The sequence below is a fragment of the Trematomus bernacchii genome, unplaced genomic scaffold, assembly GCF_902827165.1.
Source record: "Trematomus bernacchii unplaced genomic scaffold, fTreBer1.1, whole genome shotgun sequence".
NCBI lineage: Eukaryota > Metazoa > Chordata > Actinopteri > Perciformes > Nototheniidae > Trematomus > Trematomus bernacchii.
Window position 1 is genome coordinate 17,673,299 of NW_022987739.1, and position 14,954 is coordinate 17,688,252.

A 14,954-nucleotide genomic window follows, 5' to 3' on the forward strand; every position below is an offset into this window, starting at 1 on the left:
TAACCAAACCAGGATATTGCTTTCCTTTCACATTATACCACTGCTGATGTGACCCGATCAGGCTTTTGACCGGGTGTGCATGTGTGCGTGGAAAGTTAGAAAAGCACATTTAAAGGGAAGCTGTTTCACCTTTGAACTACAGTAATCTATTCTTGTATACAGTAGGTGTGACACATGTTGCAATCCAGACATCTACTGGTGATACTGTAAATGATTACTTGAGCCATAAATACACTCATTATTTCTATTTAAATAATTAAATAACTAATAATCAATATATAAATAACAATTTAAAAGTCACATTGAGCGTTTCAAACAATAATACATTGACTACTTAATAGAGTTGCTCCAAATACTTAGTCACAGCGCTGTGTTCAGCTCAGCACTACTGAGCTGGAACAGATAATCGAATAAACAGAAAGAGAACATCTAATTTGATTCCGATTACACAATTGATGTTTTCAGGATGGGTTGAATACTGAAAAAAGCATCTACCTGGGTCAGTTATAAAAACAACAGAAAACATTACAAAAATTCCGATAAAATCCACGTGAGTTGTCTGCAGCCACGTCACACTGCATTAAAATCTGTTAATGTCCCCTGTGGGAATTGCGATTGGTTGGGAGAATTAAATGGAGTGTCTTACAACCCAAAACATCCATGAGCTCTTCAACATGTTCATTTGCAATCTAATTAAAAGTTAAGTCAAATGCTTTCAGCTCTCTGCATCACTCCCGATCTATTGTCACATTTCTTCCTATCACAATGCCAGTTTGGCTGAGTTGACTAGAAAGAGATAAAGCTTGAACTCTGCCTCAAAAGAAGCTTCAGAGACAGCTTCTCCTCCGGCACAGTCACAATAATGAGACTAGCAGCTTTTAACAAGACAGATGGTACTTTAGCAATGAACAAGGGCATCGCCCAAAGTGCTATAAAGGGCCTACAGTAACATCCACACACAAACAGTACTGAGAGACATTCAGTCAGTGCACACAAGATCCTGATCATAATTAAATGAGATAGATGAGTATTTACAATGTATTCTAGGCTAACATTAACCAAAGGATTAAATAATATTCATGTATATTATCCTAAATGTACGTCTTTAATGTCATTTGAGAATATTTACATAATGTGGATTTATCATAATAAAAGAGGCGACACAGATTATAGAAAAATCCAATCAGTAGCATTGATTGGTTTCCACTATATGTCAAAATGGCTAGCCAAAGTTTACTCTTTAGCCTAATTCTCACTAAAGGCACAAACAAGGCTAGCCAGGATGTAGCCTCCAGCCTGAAACACGCCAGAAAACCGCTAACAAGTCGGCTAAGGCTTATAGATTCATGTAACACTGTTTATAACAGAGGATGTTGTTTGTTGTGCTTTGTTTTTTTATGAATTAGCTTTGGATTTATAACCTGTGTCAGGTTAAAAAGATGTTGAATTTGTGGCTTATGGTGGTCACTATAAGTGGCCCTGAAGACCCTTCTGTAGGGCCTGTAAAAAATACCTGTAGGGCTCAAACTTTGTCCTCAGCGTTGATTGTTATCCCAACGAGGACACATGTCTGACCACGTGTGTTTTTTTCAATTCTTCAAGTACCAAAACAGTCTACCAAACAGTTTCTTGCTATTTTCCACATTTTGCATTCTTTGTAAATGCTTTAACCCTGTGCATGTACCAAATGTGCCTCCTCTCCTGGGATGTTGGCTTTCTGTGCACCACTAGTCCTTTTCCTGCAGCCTGATCAAGCTCAAGATTTACTTGCAATCCATTTGCATTTACCTGCCTCCTGAGTCACAATGCAACCCACTCAAAGCCTCAGAGGAGACTGAGACAGAGTGGAGTGTCTCAAACTGTATCTGACTCAGAGCCTAAATAAAGGACTTGTGCATCGAAAATCTGTATTCGTTTTTACATGTCTGTTATCTGCAAACATGTTACAAGCCTCAATATACAGACATCATTTCAAGAGTAATACCTGGATCCAATAAATCCATCAAATCTCATTGAAGCTTCATATTGTGGAGCATTATGCTAAATATGAGGATTTAAGCGTATCAAATGAATTGCAACAAGACCTTGAGGCCATGTGTGCTAATCTCTTCTCTGAATGTTCCCCTTTAACAGAGGGAAGTATTTGCCCTCCTGCACTTTGGTCTTCTCTTTTTGTCTCCCACTTATTCTCTGTCAATCTACTCTCTTTCTGTTATCTCCCCGACCACTCTCCTCTTGTGTCTCTTAGCTGTAGCCGAGGTTCTCCATCTCGTGGCGGTATCTTAGCTCAGACACTTTTGCTTTGTGCTGCTTGCTCTCAAGATGCTGCCTGAAGTCGGGCTCCTGCTCGGCTCCGCAGTTACACATGGAGCAGTAGAACTGTCCGCTGGGAGTCACGCACATGGCCAAGTCCCTGGGGATGCGCTGCCTCGGTCTCGGGTTGTAGTACGGCCCTAGAGGTAAAAACAGAGATGGACAATAAGTACAGTAATTGTACAGTATATAAATAAGTAGATTATGTACACATTAAGTGGCTTATTCCGATGTATCTTGTGTATCATGGCAGCTGGAAGATATCAGTTATCTTTGTGACCTTATTAATCCATTAATGAATTAGTTAAGAAAGAATGTCAGAACATTTTGAAACATTTAAATATGACTTGACTAGAATCTTAAGTCTTACATTTATTTTTTCTCCAGTAAGCAGTTCTAAGCCCAAAGAAAGTTGGCTTACAATCACACAACGGAGATAGTCAGCCAGTAAGTCCACCACTTTGATCCAGATGCTTTGATGTTAAATCAACAACTGTTGGATGGGATGCCATACAACGTGGAACAGACTTCCATGGTTCCCAGACAATGAATCCAAAGGACTCTGCTTTGAGTGGACATTTCTTCACAACTATTGGATGATTTAACATGAAATTCAGATTTTATGATCAAATATCTTCAAAACGAATGACATTTCCATCAGCTTTGCGTTTAGTGCAAATGATAGAGTACTGCGTTGGCAAACATGCTCAAAGTGATGCCTGCTTCACCTCAGCATGTTACTGTAATAATGTGAGCCTGCTGATGTTAGCATTTAGCACAAACCCCCGCTGGGCGTATGTACAGCCTCACTGAGCCACTCCCATGGCTGTATACTTTTAGTAATGTTGCATAATAAGAGACATTAATGAAAGACAATCAAACAACAATTAAATTCATGTTACAGTTGATTTATCCACTAACAGTTTTAAGTACAAATTAGATGTTTTCCACAGCAAATAATACGCTGGTTACCCAAAAATAAGCCACAATTGATTTTGCATGTAAAGACCAGCATCATAGACTTATTTATAACCTGATATATCACCAATGTGTGATAAAGATATAACTGGGACTACAACGTGTGTTGATTTGTGTGTGTGTTACACAGCAGAAAAACGAGAAGCAGATAGAGAAAGATAAAAAGACTGCGAGAGTGAGTGCAGCTATTTTGGGATTTGTCCATCAAGAAAAACGTATTAAACCATCAGAACGTTGTGGTTTATGTGTGTGTGTGTGTTTGTGTGTGTGTGTGTGTGTGTGTGTGTGTGTGTGTGTGTGTGTGTGTGTGTGTGTGTTTGTGTGTGTGTGTGTGTGTGTGTGTGTGTGTGTGTGTGTGTGTGTGTGTGTGAGAGCGAGAAAGAGAGAGTGGGACAGAGATGAAGGAAATTGGCTTTACTTTTATGACTTATCCTGCTTTATTTGAGTGCTACTGTTTTTGTCCCCAGAAAGATACAGAGACATAGCGAACTACGGCAAGAGAGCAAGAGTTGTGTGACGTCAGCAGAAAGTCTGACCTTTTCTACTCTGTATCTGTTTACACAAACACACACACCCACACACAGAGCGCCAGTATGTGTGCATGTGGAAGGCGAAAGCAGACACTCACACAAGCACAAAGAATACAGGAGTTGAAAGAAGCTTTCAGGCCAAAAAACTATAGTGATATAGAGTGGGGCTGCTTTGTGTCAGCTTTCCTAAAACTAAATAAGTCTGGATGCCCTTAAATGGGTAACAAATAAAGAAAATGACAAACACTTTGGGTAAAAAAGAACAATGATCCTTGCATTTATCTTCTTCTAGTAATGCTGCCTTCAAAGGCCCTTAAAAAGAACTGTTGGCACGTTTAAATAAGCCAATAAAGTTACAAATAAAAATAGTTTTTAATGACAATATGGACTTCTATTTCACTTTTTATTAGACACCTAGCAATATGTGTCTATGGAATATAAAGTGTGTTTGTGTGTGTGTGTGTGTGTGTGTGTGTGTGTGTGTGTGTGTGTGTGTGTGTGTGTGTGTGTGTGTGTGTGTGTGTGTGTGTGTGTGTGTGTGTGTGTGTGTGTGTGTGTGTGTGTTGGGGTGTGGTGTGTGAGTGCATTGTTTGACAGTCCCAATGGAAATATAAGCAGAAATGTGCATCTAGTGTTTTTGTTATTAAGACTCTTATTCATAAATGTTTAATATTTTACCCGGCATAGAAGCAGGTAGCTGTGGGCTGCGGCGGTTCTTCACCAGTCTGTACTCACTGCCATCTTTCCTGTTCCTTCTTGGGGCCGCCTCATTGCTGCTCTCCCTGAAAAAGGCCAGAGTCAAAATCATTTTTGTTATTGTTTGGAAACACTGTCTGGCGATCTGTTTCCACATGTTCAGCTTGGCTGATTTGGTATCAAAGCCAAAACCAGTTATGTGTTTAACTTTAGTTAAGTAATGTTTCTTATTCAAATACATATATATTTAATTTCAGTCTTGGCTTTCAGGAGATCTGCAAGACAAATGCTTATCTAACACAAAACGAAATAAGGACAAGGCGTCTGTATACTGCATAAGGTTTCTACATTTGAACCTACAGGTTACTGGAGTTTTGTTGGGCCTCAGCGAGTCGTAGTTTCTTGGCGTGGTTCTTGCCCTGGTAGTGGGCCTGTGCAACTGCCAGTGAACTGAAGGAGGCGTCACACAGCTTACAATAGTCATTCTCTGTGGCCAAGATGACCCGGGTCGCTCCCTTATACTGTGCCTGGGACAAAGCAGTGCAGTGTATGTGACGAGGGAGAAAGAGAAGAAATACATTTTTCGGACAGGTTGGAAGAAGAGAAGAATTTCAAGCAAAACCTCTTAATATTTTCAATGTAACAGACTGATTTCAGTTGTTAAATCATGAAAGCAATAATACTAATTTAAAGTCAAAATTGTATAATTATTAGTTAATGAAGATAATGTACTTGCATCTTATGTTGGTTAATTGGTTCAACTACATGGTAAATCCATAAACAACAAGAAAACAGTTGCTTTTCCCCGTCTCCAGCAGTAAAGCAACGTTTATTGGAGTTGTTTTTCTGGTTGCCAAAATGTCATCCATCTCATAACACTGTAACATTTAGGTAGATTGGCTCTAACCTGTCTGCCTGCGTCACTGTCGTTTGGTCCTGAGCTGAGGGATGTCTGGCCAGCCGCCTCGAGGACCTCTGGTATCCTGGTGGCTGGAGGCTGCTGACTGCTAGCATAGAAATTTCTCAACTTCTTATTGTGGTTCTTTCCCTAGACGAAACGATAAGGAGAATGCTGTGTTTATTTATGTATCTTAATATTGATTTGGTTTGTACATTGTTATTTTAACAGACCTGGTAGTGCGCCTGCGCCTGCTGAGCAGAGTTGAGGGTCACGTTGCAGAGTTTACAGTACAGTGGTTTGCAGAGTTCCCCCAGTGAGTCGTCCTGCTCCTCCATCCCCAGCAGAGAGCCCTCATCCTGGGGCAGCTCGCTGGCTGGGGCTGCCTGACCCAGGAGAGGGCCAGGGAGGAGACAGGACATCTGGGCTGGGATTAGGGCTGGTCGTGGGGGCATTGGGGGCAGGTGTGAAGGGTCTGGGCCCATTGGAGGAGGGGAGCACATGGGGCTTGGAGGGAGGGAAAATCTTCCGGCTCCGGGTCCCACTACAGGTGGAGGCACCAGGGCCTGTGCAAGGTTTAAAGGTGGAAGCCCCAACGGTTGTATAAAGTCCATGTTTGGAGGCACTATTGCGTGTGTATGATCTACAGGTGGGGGACCCAAGGTGTGTGCCATTGGTGGAGGCCCCATTGGCTGTGTTGGGGCCATTGGAGGGGGGCCTAAGCTGTGTGGGGGGGCAATAAGGGGATGTCTTAACACGTGAGGAGGCGGGGGCCCAAGAGTCTGGGTAGGTAGCATAGTAGGAGGTCCAAGTGCCTGAGCAGGGGCAAGGGGTGGCGGGCCAAGAGTCTGTGTAGGCGCCATTGGTGGGGGTCTCAGCTGGTGCAGAGAATCCATATGGTGAAAAGGCTGATGGGGGAGGCTGAAGAGACTCATAGGGGGCTTCAACATGGTCTCTGGTCCTGTGGACAACAACACATTATTTTACACAGGGGAAGATAACACAAATCAAATAAACTTCTCAAAAGGGAATTTAGTAACCTTGATGAGGAAAGTGGTGCTGTATGGACGTATAGTACTACTATTAAATACATTTAATTAACAGCAATAAGAACGTTTTTTATTATGCCATGTCAGTCGGTTGATCTAACACATGTAAACAACTATTACATTTTCTATTTATGGCCTACAGAGGATTAATCCAAAATAATCTAGTGCCACCGCCACCTCAAAATCCAGCTGAGAAACCCTAAATGAAAGATTGCCACAGACATTGAATTTTCCCAGATAATACTATTCAAATGTCTGTTAACCTACTGGCCCTTCCTCTGGCACCATGAAGTTGACATTTTGCTTTAGAGTGAAACCTCTAAGTAACTATAGGGTGGATTGCTATAACATTTGTTCCAGACATTCATATTTTCATCATAGTGAATTAAAATAAGTTTGGTTCTGCACTGACTTTTCATCTAGCAATTTTCCTTTTCATTGGTTTATTGCCAAATTCCTGCAAAGGTAAAACCATTATCATGAGGCTCATGTGTTTAGTGTTAAATCAGAAATGTTAGTGTGCTTACAGTCTAAACTGAGATGATAAGCATGGTTAACAAGCTAGACACCGGTCTCATCTTTACACCAAAATACATTCAACTCTGTAAATATATTCTTTAAATGTCCTACTGGCGAACAGCAAAAAAACACAAGTTGAAGACATTATCACTTTCATAAGAAAATATAAAGTGGATACTGCCTGTTGAACTTGGTTAAAATCCAGTGACCAATGTACAGTGACACTAATAGAAGGAGCATTTTCTTTCTTGGAGCCCGGAGCAGGAGAGATGTAAAGAGATGGGCGAATGGAAACACATTCCCGGACAGAGGAGCTTCACACTCCAGTAAGCATCAGAAAGAATAGGCTAAGCCTGCAGCGCCTGCAGTCATGCATATGGGACATTACGTACACATGCATTTGCACACACAACAAACGGAGACAGTGACATAAAAATCCCCAAGCTGCTCTGATCTGAAGAGATCTCAGCCTGAAGTGTGACTGCTCGATAAACTAAAGTAGGTCTGTCTCTGTCTGTGTGAGTGTACATCAAAGCATGGCATGCATGGTTGTGTATGGAAAACTAAGACAATGCATTATATTAAGAATGGCAATGAGCTGATTTTGTGTGTTTGTTGGGTCGCTCGAGTGTGCCATTGTGTGTGTGTGTGTCTGTGTTTCTCTTTGGCCACATATATTGTCAGTAAAAGGGCCAACAGCTGTGTCAAAACTCACAGTGCTGGAAGCTCAATGGTGGTGATTCATGGACTCAAAATAACATCCTGAGGTGTTTGTGTTTCCGAACTGCTGTTCGCTGTCAGTCTGCCTGTCCAGTCTGTCTGTCACCTGGCCTGGCTTACCTCAGGAGAAAGGTATGCTGGACAAGCACTGACCCTACTACAGTCCTGTGAACTGTGGCAGATTCAGCAGGGCGGGATGAGTGGCCTATACATTAATAAAGTCATACTATGCAGCAGCTGCATATAAATATATACATGTTTCACTACTCATTGGTATTGTAAGTATTGTCTTACAATATCCTGCTTAAAAAAGCTTTTACATTTGCTATTTTTGGAAGTGTCATCTTAGTAGACATTATCTGCTACCGCAGGGAGTTGACAGCTGATTTATCTGTAATAAACAGCAGAAGATGTGACACACCTGATGTAGATTGCAGGAGCATCACAGCAATGACAGCTCGGATGCAAAACTGGTTTAAATGTTACTTTCATGTTAAATTCTAATAATTTGAATATCTATTATAGCCATAGAAAATCTCAAAAGAATGCAATAGGCAATATAGAGTATACAGTAGTACAGGTTTTAAGACGTGTGCGCTTATCATATTCATTTATGTTCGCAGTATTCATTGAATGAGGCCCATACAGTATGTTGTTGAATTAGACACCCCCTCAATGTTCATGATTGCCATCGAGAGTCAATTAAGTTCCACATACTGCACCTCATCAACCTAATCAGCAGCAGCCTCATGAGAACCCTTCCACCCTGATTGAGCCCGCCTGCACAGCAGTCTAGAAACCTCACTGCAGAAGCAATTACACACACAAAGGGCGGCTGACCCTTTTTGCTTGATATCATCCGTTAAGCAATTCAGAGTGTGCAATGTGCCACCACAAAACAGATTACATGACTAACATACATTTACTGTATATCAGTAGTAATGTAAAGTATGCATGAGGATGCTGCTGTGAATCCTTTAACCAACATTTCCTCCCCACTTCTTTAACTCCTTGTGTTACTACCTTATATGAAATTGCTTTGCATCATGATTTCATGTAGCAATTACCATACTAGATAAAAGATAAGCCAATGCCAGTTGTGTCTCAGATCCAGATGCAGGTCCTGAAAAATTGCAGTCTACAGAGCACACATTTGAACAGCCACTGAATAGATAACCATGGTTTTGTCTGCTAATTTTGCATTTCTTTTTTGCATTTTAGTTTTTGGACAGGACACAATAAACTTTGCAAGTCAAAGTCAGTGTCATGTGTTGTTGCTCTGAAACAGCCAGCAGCAAGTGGTTAACATTTTTTTTGTATCACACAGTATTGTTCATCATTGTTGTGGAGAGACTTTGTTCTAAAAGTTTCAGAAGAAGAAACCACAGTTTTCTTTTAGACTCATTACTTATTTATTAGTTCATGATTTCTTGAATTTGACTAAAGATTGCTTGCTTGTAGAACCACGCCAGAAAACAACTACTGTCCAAGTCTGATGGCCTCCACTGAGAATCTCTAAATGGGCCAAGTTTGCATTTTCTCTAGAGTTTCTCTTGCCTTACTATCTTGTGCCACATCAATTATGGAGCAATGACAATCACATGCCTCCTGCACTTATTCAATCTGCTTCACTGGGCATTGGACAACCGCAAATGCAGCAAAGACAGTGAATGTCTTATTAAAGGTTGCAATTTACTTTATGTACCATTAGGGTAATGTCTATAGCCTTTACTTTTAGATCTCAGTAGCACTTTATGTTTGAATGAATGTCATAATAGTTAACATAAATTGTGTGGTACTGTATGCTCAAGACTCTTATTACCAGTCACCTAGCAAGCCTATGCATTAGGCTATAAATACTATATCGATTAGTAATCGTCCATTACCCCTTATATAAAGCAACTCCTATTTTAGCCCATGACATGTTACTAGAGTCACACATTTACTTTATTCATTATTTTGTCTGACAAGAAGTTGGCATTGGAACCAAACTTTGAATTCAATTAACAATAATATCAAAAATAGGAAAAGGCAACCAAATCCTAAATGTTCATAATTTACGTCAAGCAAACGTATATGATTATAACTTATGATGTAATAACAATTATAGTTTACCAAATTTGCCATCAAAAACGTCCATCTTGTTGACACATATTGTTTCTGCCTTATTTTGATTACCAATCAATTGCAACAACTTTCACTAACTTCAATCTGAGACATGTAGTATAAGCAATGAAGACGATTTAATGGCAGGAATATTTGCCTACCATGTCTATAAATCTGGAACATTTGAGTTACATGACCATGATGCTGGCCGCTGTTGGCAGCGACTGTGCAGGTGCAATGAAGAAACACTTGCTGTGTAATTGCCACATGTCACCATCATCTGACTGCAGATCAAGCAGTGCAGTGAAGGCAGCAGCAACGATTACAGTTTCCATTTCTTCACCTGCTCTGACCACCGCTTGATTGACAACCATACCTGAGGGATGAAAGTGACCATTACACTAAGGCTATTCACTGTTTCAGATAACAGTCAGCTAAAACCTGGAGTCTCTCTGGAGCTCTCCTACAGTACAAGGGATCATTAGAGTCCCGACAACCTGGGATTTTGCATCGCAGCATCTATGCTCGATAGGCTATTCAGTGAGATGACTAGTTCACTCGTTTAGAGGACATTATGGTGATGACAGGCTGACAGCAGCACCAGGGCAACCGGTTAAACATATGCAAATGTCTCTTTCCCTGCACATTACAGCGCATCAGATTGCTGACAGTCAGAGGGAAGCTACTGTATTGCAAGCTTCTCCTTACCTGGCAAACGGGCAAGATAATGCCTGCTGTCACCGTAGTTTACGGGAGGCGAAGTGTAATGTCTGCAATATTCCGCACTCTGGTAGTACGCTGCATCCCCGTTCTTCAGCTGCAGCGCCATCATCGCAGTGACATCCCTCTGCCAACTTCTACTCAACCAAAAAACCGGGCGACTAGGCAAGATTACTATGGAAAGCCAACAGTGCCAAAATATGCCACTATCTGAACACGAATATACCCTTTTTCCCTCGAGAGGCGGGAGGTTTAAACCTTCCCAATTTGGAATATCTCAGCGTAGCTCAAATGTTTCATATTGACAAAATAGTAAACAATACAAATGAGGAGCCAATAACAAAAGTTTACTTCTAGCTCTTTTTTTAAGCAAAAAATTAAAACAGTACATTTTGTAACTAATGGTACATTTGAACAGAAAAAAAACAATGTCACGAAATAGAATTCCCCAAACATATACAACTTTGGAATAAAGCCTTCAATAACTATCCAAAATGATTAAACAGGCTGACGTGGATAGCCCCACAGGGGGGCCCCCCAACGTTTTATTTCGAGACTGTGTCTCAGGGCTTCTTAACATTTATGAAACCTATTAATGTGTAGCACCAGATTAACGGGAAGAATCTCAGCTAACTGAAGATACGAACCATTTTTACCAAAACAAAACACAAGTCTCATAAGAAGCGTCTAAATGACCCCTGAGCGAAAAAATGCAAACTGACTTTGGCACAGAACTCAAGATAAAGATACCCTTATTACTTATCGTAACTGCACATACAATATATCCGATTAAAGCTGAGACTCCACAGATTATATAGGTATAATATCATCACTGAGCGATCCAAACTCGCGACAGGGGAAGCAAACACAGACATCACAACACGTACCTTTACGGAGCATTTACGGGAGATCGTTTCACCTTAGCTGTCATTCTGATCAAAAGTCGTGTTCAATGGCATTAAAACGATAAAAACGCTGCTGCGGGTTAATCCATAGTGTCCAATTAATGTGTCTGTCGCTTTGAAACAATTATTTATAATCCATAATTCCATTTTTATGAAAAAATCGGAGAAAAAAAAGTTAGCTGCTAATGGTAGCCACCAGAGTGTATGCAGCTTCCGGTTTTGGCCACGTGTCACTCTCACTCCTTATTTGGTAACCTGTGTGTGTGTGTGTGTGTGTGAAACTTTCCCTCGATTCCATTGTCTCTAGCGGTTATAAAGAGATTTCATTCATCAAAATCGACCAAGGGGGGTCAGAGATATGGAAAATCCACCCAAATGACCCCAGAAGTGTTTTTTTTGGTGCTAAATCTCTCTAAAAAGGTCAAATTTCACTTGTTTTGCATCAATCTTGATACAGGGTACTTATTATATGTTGTAGTTTGGATTCCTAAAGCTTTTAGTCTACCATCCCATCATTCAAGGTTGGTTTTCACTATAAGTAATTCTTTTTTTTTTGGACGGACACTATAATTTACATTTTTTTACTGTGTTCAATCTGAATTTACTTAAATTTAATAAAAACATCTATATTGATTCTGACACTTCTACATCCAACTCACATGGTGATACCTTGCTTTGAGAAAAAAGATTATTAATTTAACCCTTTTAGAAGTGTAGTTATGGTCATTTGTTCTGGGAATGTCATTTTCGAGCCTGAGACCTGAAAAACAGGCTCAGTGCATTTGCAGGAAACAACGTCTAAGGAATCTTAATATTTAATAAACTATGAATGTTTTATATCCATGTAACGGGAAGAAACTCAGCTAACTGAAAAAAAACCCCACAATGCTAACACTCAGCCTCTGAATTAGCCACGAGCGAAAAAATTTAACCTATCACTGCACCTAAACTCACTCATAACTCCCTTATTACTTATCCTAGATGCACAGCCAACCCCTCGATTAGCATCTCCTGGATACACAGAATCTGTGGGTACCCACCTCAACACTCAGTGATGAACATTTGCGACGCTATAAACAAAAACGTACATCAAAACATGTGGCGCTAGGTAGCTACAAACGCTAACATGGCTTACCTTGGTCAAAACTGGTCTTCAATGGCATTAAAACGATAAAAAAACGATGCTGCAGTTAATCCATAGGTTAATCCAATGTGTCTTTGTCCTCTTTGAAATGATTTCTGATAATCCATAAGCAATAAAACTGTTTTTTCGTTTCCAAATGTCAGAGCGAGAGATCGCTTCACTCTGGTGCAAACCTGCATGCGGGAAGCCCCCACCGTTTGTTTTCACAACGAGTGTGTGTGGGGGACTCCCCCTTCGATTCTATTGGCTCTAACGGTCAGAAAGAGGTGTCAACCATCAAAATCGACCAAGGGGGGCCAGAGATATGAAGAAAAAAACCATTTTCACCCAAATCACCTCAGAGGTGGAGTGGTTTTGGCTAAACCTCTCTAAAAAGGTCAAATGTCACTTGTTTTGCATCAATCTTGATGCAGGGTACTTATTATATGTTGTACTTTGGATTCCTAAAGCTTTTAGTCTACTAACCTATCATCCAAGGGTAGTTTTCACGATAAGTAAAAAAGAATTTTTGGACGGCACTATAATTCACAGTTTTTTACTATGTAAAATCTGAATTTTCTTTAAAATAAAAAACATCTATATTGATTCTGACACTTCTTCATCCAACTCACAGATGTAACCTTGCTTTGATAAAAGAAATTATTCATATAACCCTTTTAGAAGTTAAGTTGTAGTCATTTGTTTTGGGCATGTCATTTTCGAGCCTGAAACATGAAAAACAGGCTTGGTGCTTAACAGGTTAAATAAAAAGCAATATTCATTTTGTTCACAATATCTTTAGTTCATTTACCTTTTTTTTCTTCAAAAGAACCGATAAAAGTACCGTTAAAGGACCGGATTGATAAGCGGTATCGATAAAAGTAGTAGTACCGTACATTTTTAGACGATATTTGATACTCGGATCTTTTCATTTATTTTCTGTTTGCTTCAAGCAGTGGCTGTACGAAATAGACGTGGAGGACCAAGAAATGCTGGCCAGATTGGCAAAGACCGGAAGATACATAACAGAGAAGATAATGGATATTAACAAGAAAAAGAAAAAAAATACTTTAACATTTTTTTTTATAATTTCTTTGTTGCTATTTAAATTTTGAATTATATTTGTTATTTTTATTTTTAAATCAAATGCATCTATTTTAGATTATATATTTATTTAGATGTAGGTTTTTTTTGTAATATTATTGTATTGATAATGTATAATTTATTAAATAAAAATACTGTTATGAACACTATACAATGTCTTTATTTTGATAGTTACCAGAATACATTGTATATTTAATACTAACATAAGCTGGTGATAGATAGATACATATGGGTGGGGGGGATTTTGAAATGCTGGCATTTGTGGCACTGTTGGCTTTCCATACTGGACAGTTCCTACTTCAAGCTGACACTGAGGCTTTCACCGGAGGGGTGAAACCACTTGAGCAAATACAGAAAGCTTCAGCAAGCAACAATACAAGTTAAATGCACAGCGGCTTAACACTTTGCAGTTGTCATTTCACATTAAAGCAAATATGGTGTCATCACAAATTATATGTATTTTTTTTTAAGACATAACCTGCAGGGGATCCTCGGGCGTCCCTGCTTCTTGGTACAGTCCATGCCCGATGATGCCGCCGATGATTTGCATGGGTGGCAATCATGACACATTGTATAATTATCCTCCTGGGAACTGAGGAAAAACAATGTTTTCCAATCTTATTTTTTTTAAATTTCCTACCTATTTAGGGTTAAAAAAAACATCTTGCAATTTAGACTTTTTTAATTTAATTTAAAGTGGACCTATCATGCTATATTTGAATAATATAGTATAGGACCATACCTATATAAGGCATATTTATACTTCTTTTTTTTCAAAATACCAAACAGATCATGCATTTTAGCCATGCCTCATTTTGCTCAATTTGCACTTTTTTATCCCTGTTTTAGCAAGGGCAGATTCAGTGAGAACAGCACCATCTACTGGCCTGGCATATGTACTACAGCGTCTCCAGCGCTTTCGAACGGCAATGGCCGTGGCTGTCTCCTCCTGATTGGTGGAGTTGGCCCAATAGCCGTAGCGCCACCGTCCTGACGTCAGGATAGTGTTCAAATCTGGATCAGTTTTTATCAGATCCGTTGCAGCCCCTTTTTTAGAGATTTGGGTATGGAGGGAAATAGAGAGGGTTGTGTTTTCTGACACTTGGTGAGTTCCCTGGAACACCGGGGACACATATTCATGTATAAAAGATCTACAAAAGTGCATTTTGCATGATAGGTCCCCTTTAATTTTTAAATGTTACAGTATGTCCACTGTAGAGGACGTCAGGACCATTTTAGTTTGAAAAGACATCCAAAATTAACAGATGAACTGTAACGTATTATGGTTATAGA

General features: G+C 39.8%; 1 protein-coding gene across 1 annotated transcript; it reads right to left on the reverse strand.

Moving 5' to 3' along the window:
• Positions 1-311: 311 nt before the first annotated feature.
• zmat3 (zinc finger, matrin-type 3) lies at positions 312-10,651 on the reverse strand. The gene is made up of 6 exons (XM_034147620.1): positions 10,518-10,651; positions 5,649-6,376; positions 5,425-5,565; positions 4,878-5,044; positions 4,500-4,603; positions 312-2,453 (listed from the first exon to the last, which is right to left on the reverse strand). Exons 1-6 carry the CDS (start codon positions 10,639-10,641, stop codon positions 2,245-2,247), a joined length of 1,473 nt encoding a protein of 490 aa, XP_034003511.1. The 5' UTR covers positions 10,642-10,651; the 3' UTR covers positions 312-2,244.
• Between the last annotated feature and the right edge of the window lie 4,303 nt (positions 10,652-14,954).